Below are 10,093 nucleotides of genomic sequence, written 5' to 3'. Positions count from 1 at the left end.
AAGTTGATCATTTTAAAAGGCTAATTGATCATTAGAAAACACTTTTGCAATTATGTTAGAACAGCTGAAAACGGTTGTGCTGACTAAAGAAGCAATTACAACTGGCCTTCTTTAGACTAGTTGAGTATCTGGAGCTATAGCATTTGTTTTGTTGCTCTGTTGGCACATTGGAAGTATGCCTTTCAAAAATGTTTAGGCATCAACAATCTATCCAAAGAACCACCCACATACATAAAGTAGTCACACACACATAGTGGTAAATGTGATTTACTAGGTTGGAAACACAGTTACAAAGTTCAGGCACAGAGGATGGACAGTATAACACAGTTACAAAGTTCAGGCACAGAGGATCGACAGTATAACACAGTTACAAAGTTAAGGCACAGAGGATAGACAGTATAACACAGTTACAAAGTTCAGGCACAGAGGATCGACAGTATGACACAGTTACAAAGTTAAGGCACAGAGGATAGACAGTATAACACAGTTACAAAGTTAAGGCACAGAGGATGGACAGTATAACACAGTTACAAAGTTAAGGCACAGAGGATCGACAGTATAACACAGTTACAAAGTTCAGGCACAGAGGATAGACAGTATGACACAGTTACAAAGTTCAGGCACAGAGGATGGACAGTATAACACAGTTACAAAGTTAAGGCACAGAGGATGGACAGTATAACACAGTTACAAAGTTCAGGCACAGAGGATGGACAGTATAACACAGTTACAAAGTTCAGGCACAGAGGATGGACAGTATAACACAGTTACAAAGTTCAGGCACAGAGGATGGACAGTATAACACAGTTACAAAGTTCAGGCACAGAGGATGGACAGTATAACACAGTTACAAAGTTCAGGCACAGAGGATGGACAGTATATCAGGTATCAAATTAAAACTCCTCATTCAAGGCAGGTAGCGAGGCTAGACAGTTCCACGCTCACAGTTCAACGATAAAAACAAACTGCGATATAGGCTGATGGAATCATAAAAATGGTAGTCATGGTGATGTGGCTAATCAGTAACCTGAAACAAGCCGAAGCACCAGCTGTGGCATATGGAAATGGGGTGTTGTTTGTCTTAGTTAAATGCGTTCCCATTTGCTATAGTGTTATCTGTGACTGAATGTAGGCTAGTGGAAAACCATGCTATAGTGTTATCTGTGACTGAATGTAGGCTAGTGTAAAACCATGCTATAGTGTTATCTGTGACTGAATGTAGGCTAGTGTAAAACCATGCTATAGTGTTATCTGTGACTGAATGTAGGCTAGTGTTAAACCATGCTATAGTGTTATCTGTGACTGAATGTAGGCTAGTGTAAAACCATGCTATAGTGTTATCTGTGACTGAATGTAGGCTAGTGTAAAACCATGCTATAGTGTTATCTGTGACTGAATGTAGGCTAGTGTAAAACCATGCTATAGTGTTATCTGTGACTGAATGTAGGCTAGTGTAAAACCATGCTATAGTGTTATCTGTGACTGAATGTAGGCTAGTGTAAAACCATGCTATAGTGTTATCTGTGACTGAATGTAGGCTAGTGGAAAACCATGCTATAGTGTTATCTGTGACTGAATGTAGGCTAGTGTAAAACCATGCTATAGTGTTATCTGTGACTGAATGTAGGCTAGTGGAAAACCATGCTATAGTGTTATCTGTGACTGAATGTAGGCTAGTGTAAAACCATGCTATAGTGTTATCTGTGACTGAATGTAGGCTAGTGTAAAACCATGCTATAGTGTTATCTGTGACTGAATGTAGGCTAGTGGAAAACCACGCTATAGTGTTATCTGTGACTGAATGTAGGCTAGTGTAAAACCATGCTATAGTGTTATCTGTGACTGAATGTAGGCTAGTGGAAAACCACGCTATAGTGTTATCTGTGACTGAATGTAGGCTAGTGTAAAACCATGCTATAGTGTTATCTGTGACTGAATGTAGGCTAGTGGAAAAAACGTGAGAAGGACATGAGTATTTCCAGGGAAAAAGGCCAAGGACAGGAGTGTCTTCCTAAAAAAAAAGGTACAGGAGGGCACAACAATGTAACATTTAAGATCACATCAGTATCATCACAACCGAATGAACGAACCCTTCGATAAAAAGGCAGATTATTTCATAAAATCTTAAATAAAATAGGTTGACGAAAGTTTAAAATAAACATGTAACTGCCAGTCTCTTGTATAGAGTACAACTGGGGAGATGTGGTTAGTGTTCCGCATTAATTCTAGATTCTAATTCTATGGTTCTGGATCCCTGGGTTGAGAATGTCAACCTGTACCATGTGGTAGTTTGTACCAGGAAGTATACTGCACGTGGAACACAAGCAATAGAAGGTGACAAGACAGCATGTAGGCCAATAGGCTAGAACTGTAGGCTAAATGTCAATACGTACCCTGGTTAAAACACTTCCTTATTGTGCGGAACATGTCGTCGGACACCTTGTTGCATCCCAAATAACACCCTATTCTCTATATACTGCACTATAGGGCTCTGGTCTAAAGTAGTGCACTATATAGGGAATAGGGTGCTATTTGGGAGACAACCTCAAAGGCACATTCACTGGCTGCCTGCCTGTCAGAGGCTGATATCATACTGGTGGAAAGTACAGTGCATAGATACAATGTAGGGTTGGAGAACTACAGTAACTTTCCAAAACTTGACAGATTTTTCCAGAAATTCCAGTAGAAGATTCCTGGGTTTTCTGCTTATTCCCTTCCGATTCCAGGAATCTTACAACAGGAATTTCTGGAAAACTGGGGAATTTTCAGGAAGTTACAACCCTAATACAATGTCATCATCATGATCATCATAACAAATAGGATATCACATCAACATCCTGAACATACATGTATAATGGCACTACTAGGCTTTATCTTAATACACAGACTGTCTAGCCTGGTCCCAGATCTGTTTGTGCGGTCTTGCCAACATCTTTGGTCATTGTCGTGCCTTGGCATGCCAGATCTGGGATCAGGCTAGAGGGATAGCTGCAACACACAAATGGACCAGCAGTAGAGAGAGAAGAGGAAGGGTCCCTCATAGGACATACAGCAACAACTCCTCCTCCATACACTGACTGCTGCTGCAGAGAGAGACAGACAGAGGGGGTGGGGGGAGAGACACAGAGAGAGGGGGTGGGGAGAGAGAGAGAGAGACAAACAGACAGAGAGAGAGAGGGGGGGAGAGACACAGAGAGAGGGGGTGGGGAGAGAGAGAGAAACAGACAGAGAGAGAGAGAGAGAGACAGACAAAGAGAGAGAGAGAGACAGACAAAGAGAGAGAGAGAGAGAGAGAGAGAGAGAGAGCGAGAGAGAGAGATGGTAAATAAACAAAATACTATCAACCACACACATCATTATTATAATTAGGAGCATCTGACATATTGCCAATTCACCAGCATCTATCTCATCCAAAACCCAGACAGGAGACTGCAACAGGTGAGCGACTGGAGAAGAGAGGAGGAGGAGGAGACTGGAACAGGTGAGAGAGTGGAGAAGAGAGAGGGAGGGATAAGAGGAGACGAAGGTGTACATCCTTAGAACAGGCTGCAGGACTCTGGAGAGAGAAGGAGAAGAGGAGGAGAGTGGATAAAGGTGTCCTAGACTACCTCAGAACAGGCTGCAGGACTTAGAGGGGTGAGAAAGAGAGAGAGAGAGACAAAGAGAGAGAGAGAGAGAGAGAGAGAGAGAGAGAGAGAGAGAGATGGTAAATAAACAAAATACTATCAACCACACACATCATTATTATAATTAGGAGCATCTGACATATTGCCAATTCACCAGCATCTATCTCATCCAAAACCCAGACAGGAGACTGCAACAGGTGAGCGACTGGAGAAGAGAGGAGGAGGAGGAGACTGGAACAGGTGAGAGAGTGGAGAAGAGAGAGGGAGGGATAAGAGGAGACGAAGGTGTACATCCTTAGAACAGGCTGCAGGACTCTGGAGAGAGAAGGAGAAGAGGAGGAGAGTGGATAAAGGTGTCCTAGACTACCTCAGAACAGGCTGCAGGACTTAGAGGGGTGAGAAAGGAAGAGGATAGGAGACTGTGTACTAGGTTACCTCAGACCAGACTGCAGGACTTGGCAGAGAGAAGGAGAAGAAGAGGATAGGAGACTGTGTACTAGGTTACCTCAGACCAGGCTGCAGGACTTGGCAGAGAGAAGGAGAAGAGGAGGATAGGAGACTGTGTACTAGGTTACCTCAGACCAGGCTGCAGGACTTGGCAGAGAGAAGGAGAAGAAGAGGATAGGAGACTGTGTACTAGGTTACCTCAGACCAGACTGCAGGACTTGGCAGAGAGAAGGAGAAGAAGAGGATAGGAGACTGTGTACTAGGTTACCTCAGACCAGACTGCAGGACTTGGCAGAGAGAAGGAGAAGAAGAGGATAGGAGACTGTGTACTAGGTTACCTCAGACCAGGCTGCAGGACTTGGCAGAGAGAAGGAGAAGAGGATAGGAGACTGTGTACTAGGTTACCTCAGACCAGACTGCAGGACTTGGCAGAGAGAAGGAGAAGAGGATAGGAGACTGTGTACTAGGTTACCTCAGACCAGACTGCAGGACTTGGCAGAGAGAAGGAGAAGAGGATAGGAGACTGTGTACTAGGTTACCACAGACCAGGCTGTAGGACTTGGCAGAGAGAAGGAGAAGAGGATAGGAGACTGTGTACTAGACTACCTCAGACCAGGCTGCAGGACTTGGCAGAGAGAAGGAGAAGATGATAGGAGACTGTGTACTAGGTTACCTCAGACCAGACTGCAGGACTTGGCAGAGAGAAGGAGAAGAAGAGGATAGGAGACTGTGTACTAGACTACCTCAGACCAGACTGCAGGACTTGGCAGAGAGAAGGAGAAGAAGAGGATAGGAGACTGTGTACTAGGTTACCTCAGACCAGACTGCAGGACTTGGCAGAGAGAAGGAGAAGAGGATAGGAGACTGTGTACTAGGTTACCTCAGACCAGACTGCAGGACTTGGCAGAGAGAAGGAGAAGAGGATAGGAGACTGTGTACTAGACTACCTCAGACCAGACTGCAGGACTTGGCAGAGAGAAGGAGAAGAAGAGGATAGGAGACTGTGTACTAGGTTACCTCAGACCAGACTGCAGGACTTGGCAGAGAGAAGGAGAAGAAGAGGATAGGAGACTGTGTACTAGGTTACCTCAGACCAGGCTGTAGGACTTGGCAGAAAGAGGTAATAATATATTTTTTGGGGGGGGCTAATATTTGTCCTGTTACACACGTGTGTAATGTAAATGTGTTTCTTGCATATCCCAACTCCCCCTGTGGGGTCACAACCAGGGTCACCATTGTACAGCACCCCTGGAGTAATTCGGGTTAAGTGCCTTGCTCAAGGGTACAGCGGCAGATTTGTCACCTTGTCGGCTCCGGTGTCCGAACCAGTGATCTTTTGGTTACTGGTCCAATGCTCTAACCTCGAGGCGACCTGCCGAGAAGAAGAGGAAGAAGAGGAGAGAGGACAAAGGTGTTCTAGGCTACCTCAGAACAGGCTGCAGGACTTGGGGGGTCTGAAGGGGTTGTCACTGGAGGGGACCCCCATCAGGAGAGGGTCCTGGTGAGCGTTCTGCAGACAGTAGTTCTTCAGGTCCACTGCAGCCTGAGACACCTGGGGGTTCATTATAATAATTATTAATTACAGAATACAAAAAGATATATGACTGGGACTGATGCATTATGGGGCGGCTTCCCAGACACAGATTAAACCTAGTCCTGAACTAGACAGTGATCTCAATGGAGAATGTCTATTAAAAGCTGTTATTAGTCGAGGACCAGGCTGAATCTGTGTCCGGGAAACGGCCCCTAGATACTATATACAGTGCCTTGCGAAAGTATTCGGCCCCCTTGAACTTTGCGACCTTTTGCCACATTTCAGGCTTCAAACATAAAGATATAAAACTGTATTTTTTGGTGAAGAATCAACAACAAGTGGGACACAATCATGAAGTGGAACGACATTTATTGGATATTTCAAACTTTTTTAACAAATCAAAATCAAAAACTGAAAAGCTCAGTGAGGTTGGATGGAGAGCATTTGTGAACAGCAGTTTTCAGTTCTTTCCACAGATTCTCAATTGGATTCAGGTCTGGACTTTGACTTGGCCATTCTAACACCTGGATATGTTTATTTTTGAACCATTCCATTGTAGATTTTGCTTTATGTTTTGGATCATTGTCTTGTTGGAAGACAAATCTCCGTCCCAGTCTCAGGTCTTTTGCAGACTCCATCAGGTTTTCTTCCAGAATGCTCCTGTATTTGGCTCCATCCATCTTCCTATCAATTTTAACCATCTTCCCTGTCCCTGCTGAAGAAAAGCTGGCCCAAACCATGATGCATGACAGTGGGGATGGTGTGTTCAGCTGTGTTGCTTTTACGCCAAACATAACGTTTTGCATTGTTGCCAAAAAGTTAAATTTTGGTTTCATCTGACCAGAGCACCTTCTTCCACAAAAATAATTTTGCACGCCCAATTTTTCAGTTTTTGATTTGTTAAAAAAGTATGAAATATCCAATAAATGTCGTTCCACTTCATGATTGTGTCCCACTTGTTGTTGATTCTTCACAAAAAAAATACAGTTTTATATCTTTATGTTTGAAGCCTGAAATGTGGCAAAAGGTCGCAAAGTTCAAGGGGGCCGAATACTTTCGCAAGGCACTGTATCTACCTGCATCACTCCAGTATCCCTGCACATGTAAATATGTTATTGGAACTGACTTATTATATTTCCTGTATATAGAATGCTGACCTACATACTGTACTTTATCCTGTACTTCATATTTCTTATTTCACGTGTTTTTTTTCTAGTAATACATTGTTATTGATTATTGCATTGTCGGGTTTTGAGTTTACAAAAAAGGCATTTCACTGTTCTTTGTGCTTGTGACATTAAAACCTGTACCGCACTGGTGTTACTACACAGCCTCATTTCCATAGTAACAGATGTCAACACAGAAGTTTTGAATACATTTTCTAGTGACTAAACGACCGTTAGGCTACAGCTGGATTTCCAATGCAAAGAAGAGAGTACTTCATGCCCTGTACAGGAAGTAGCCTGCCCCATTCATAGATGCTAACTACTTTAGTGCTTATTGACAATAAGTGTCTTCTGACCAGGGGATCTTTGTTCGGAGCCCTGATGCTATAAACACGAAAACACATCGCTTGTGGTACCGTTCTGGAAACATAAGGAACGCATCAAGAGGCGTCACTACAGTCCCTGGTTCGATTCCAGGCTGTATCACATTTGGCCGTCATTGGGTGTCCCATAGTGCGGCGTACAATTTGCCCAGCATCGTGTGGGTTTGGCCGGGGTAGGCTGGCATTGTAAATAAGAATTTGTTCTTAAACTGACTCGCCTGGTTAAATAAAGGTTAAATAAAAACATCTAATTTCAGCGATAAATAAATGTTCAAAACAACATGCAAATGATTAGACACCATAATAGAGTTACGGTTAGTGTTCCTACATGGCCATATGTCCATGTTACAGCGCTTGTTTGAGGAAGACATAGCTAATTAGCACAGGTGGCGGCCTATCTAGCTGCTCCAAACACCTGTGCGTAACGCGTGCCACATTTTGTAACAATGCGAAGGGCTCCGCTTAGCATTGTAGCATTGCTTAGCAAGTGGATATTTGTCAAATCCGTCATGATGTATTGTAAGAGACCCACACTGTGGTTACTAAAATCTGATTTAGATATATTTGGCTGTTTTCACTGCATAACATTTATAAGTTGTTCCTTTTCAGGTTTAGAAGAAGTGACTGCTAAATGCTAACTCCCATTCGTATAAATTGGTAGCATAACTAGCTTACAGAAATCATTGGTGGTAGTCAGTCGTTAAACTAATGCAGTTGATTGGTGACGTGAACAAGTATTGGGGTTGACATCCATACAAGAATTACTCAGATTTAACCTCAACATAGTGTGAAATGCATATAGCCAAGGGGAGTGGTCCTGAGGGTGCTGCCGCACCCCCTGATGAATCTTTTAACTGATCATTCATATTTCCCCCCCATCAAATTAGTGCACTAGGCCTTTTAGGCTACTCGTGTATGGGCTGAGGAAATACTGGTCAGCAGAGCGGGGAGAAATGCCGCCCCCTATGGCTACAATAAGATACACACGTCAATCATCGATTTCCTGAAACGGCTTTCGCAACCTATGCCCCTAGTCTCTAATGTCAGATAGAAATAATCTTTCAAATAAAACAAAATATACACCTACTGTAGATATAGCCCCTCCCCACCCACTGTCTATGGCTACAGTAACTGTATATGTTATTTCAAATATTCTGAGAAAAGACAAGGGGCATATTAGCATAGATGCGATGATTATTGACGTTAAAACACAGCTTCAGAATTGTAGTTTACATACACAGAGCCAAATGTGGGCGAATGTAATGGCTGAAAACGCTACATGCGGAAAAGGGTTTTCGGGAGCTAGAAGTAGCCTAGCTACAGTAGAGAGAGATAGTTATATGGCAAGTTTACTTAGAGAAATAAAAAATGGCTTCGGAATATTACTAACCCGTGGGAATGTCAGTGAACTGACTCATCCAAGATAGGCCAACACTCAGACCCGACTTTCAATCTATTTCACTAGGCCACCGATGCAGGACCATGGTCCTAAGACTGTCTCGATAGCAGGCAAAAGTTGATTGAATTATGAATTACTTTCCTATTTGATCGACGTTATTATTTTGGCTGTCAACAATTACTAGCCTACGGACAGTAGGCGACGATGTAGACTAACTAGCCTACTGTTCAATAGACATTTGTAACATGACAACATTGATACAAGGTAGCAACATGTACAACTGTATTATACCTAACATGACAACTTCATAAAGCCACATTTGCATCATTGTAACTTCGTGTTTGCTACTTTGTGTCACGTCACTAGCCTACTCCAAGCGGCTACGCTGTTCCCAGCGACAGGAGTGTCGTTAACAGCTCTTCCGTGTTAGTGTTGCTGCTACGATCCCGTTTACCTTGATCCTACGGACACTGGCCTCCAGCCGCAGCTGTTTCACTACTCTCTGAGCGACGACCAAGTTGCTGCTGGCGTTGTTGTTTGACATGTCGAGGGTCAGAAGAGTGAAAGTAGGTTAATCCTTACTAGGGCGACTGTGAGAGAAAGTGTCAAGAGTTTGTGAAAGCAGTCCGTCTGTCGTTCTCTCCCCGCCCACTCGACACAATGTTTCCTCAACGACATTCTAATTGGTTGTCGGTCAATCGATCACCTACCACGTTTACATTCACACTAACTATTTGATATTAAAACGGATTATGGGTGAAGGCCGAGTATGGCAATAGTCATGTAAACACCTTGCTCTTCTTATCGTAAATCGGCGTAAGGTCATGATCGAAGTAAGCATAAGTTGATTAAAACACCTGGGTTTCGGAGCAATTGAAAAAAACATATTAGGACACGTAAACAGCATAATCGGCGTGGCACCCGGTAGCGCAAGCTTCGCTCTAAACGCGAATGAGATGAGTTCGGAAAAACTGAAAGTATTCATTTTAGAAGCAATTTTCACATACAAACTTTGTCATTATATGTCCTAACTCAGAATCAAATAGTCTGGTCACTGTGGTAGAACGTTTATTTTGATTGGCGATTTTCTGCATTTATCAAAAGGCCCATCAGTAGCCTGATTTCAGATGTGGCCATATAAACTGGTTTATTAGGGAAATCGTTATTAATCGCAATTTTATTAATCTGACTATCCATAATATTATTGTGTGCATGTAACCACTTTGTAGTCTACGCAGTCTCTGATATGGTGTAATTGCAGAACGCAATTCGGGTTGTTTCTTCATGTGATCGTTTCTTGACATCAGGAAACGCCCATTGGTGCTTGTCTTTGGTCAGTTCCGATGATAATGAGACTGGCCGTTTCTCGTCACAAATAATTTGTTTATATAGCAGGTTAGGAGGATAACTAACGTGGCAGGTTAGGCTTCACAACAGTGAGTAGGTTCGATTAATCTGGCCCGTTTTACACCAGCTGAGAGTTGATCGCATTCGATTTGGAACCTGGCTGCCTCCCTGGCCTATGGCAAAGTCGGGTG

General features: G+C 43.2%; 1 protein-coding gene across 2 annotated transcripts; it reads right to left on the bottom strand.

Annotated features, from left to right (window-relative positions):
• Nucleotides 1–251: 251 nt before the first annotated feature.
• On the bottom strand, nt 252–9,214 carry LOC139405410 (guanine nucleotide-binding protein G(I)/G(S)/G(O) subunit gamma-5-like). Of its 2 annotated transcripts, none has more exons than XM_071147730.1 (3): nt 9,010–9,214; nt 5,499–5,625; nt 252–3,083 (listed from the first exon to the last, which is right to left on the bottom strand). In XM_071147730.1, the coding sequence occupies exons 1-2, from the start codon at nt 9,097–9,099 to the stop codon at nt 5,500–5,502; spliced, it is 216 nt and encodes a 71-aa protein (XP_071003831.1). In that variant the 5' UTR covers nt 9,100–9,214; the 3' UTR covers nt 252–3,083; nt 5,499. The 2 variants fall into 2 exon arrangements, with proteins under 2 accessions (XP_071003831.1, XP_071003832.1); XM_071147731.1 differs by having other exon boundaries at nt 252–3,080; nt 9,010–9,211.
• Nucleotides 9,215–10,093: the final 879 nt, after the last annotated feature.

The sequence above is a fragment of the Oncorhynchus clarkii genome, unplaced genomic scaffold (genome assembly GCF_045791955.1).
Source record: "Oncorhynchus clarkii lewisi isolate Uvic-CL-2024 unplaced genomic scaffold, UVic_Ocla_1.0 unplaced_contig_11936_pilon_pilon, whole genome shotgun sequence".
Taxonomy (NCBI): domain Eukaryota; kingdom Metazoa; phylum Chordata; class Actinopteri; order Salmoniformes; family Salmonidae; genus Oncorhynchus; species Oncorhynchus clarkii.
The sequence above is the reverse complement of the archived record's forward strand: the minus strand, read 5'-3'. Positions and strand labels throughout refer to the sequence as shown.

Coding starts and splice junctions, on each gene's coding strand:
- LOC139405410 (XM_071147730.1), bottom strand. CDS start 9,099: ATGTCAAACAACAACGCCAGCAGCAACTTGGTCGTCGCTCAGAGAGTA. Junction 5,626..9,009: donor CCAGTGTCCGTAGGATCAAG/GTAAACGGGATC, acceptor ATGAACCCCCAG/GTGTCTCAGGCTGCAGTGGA.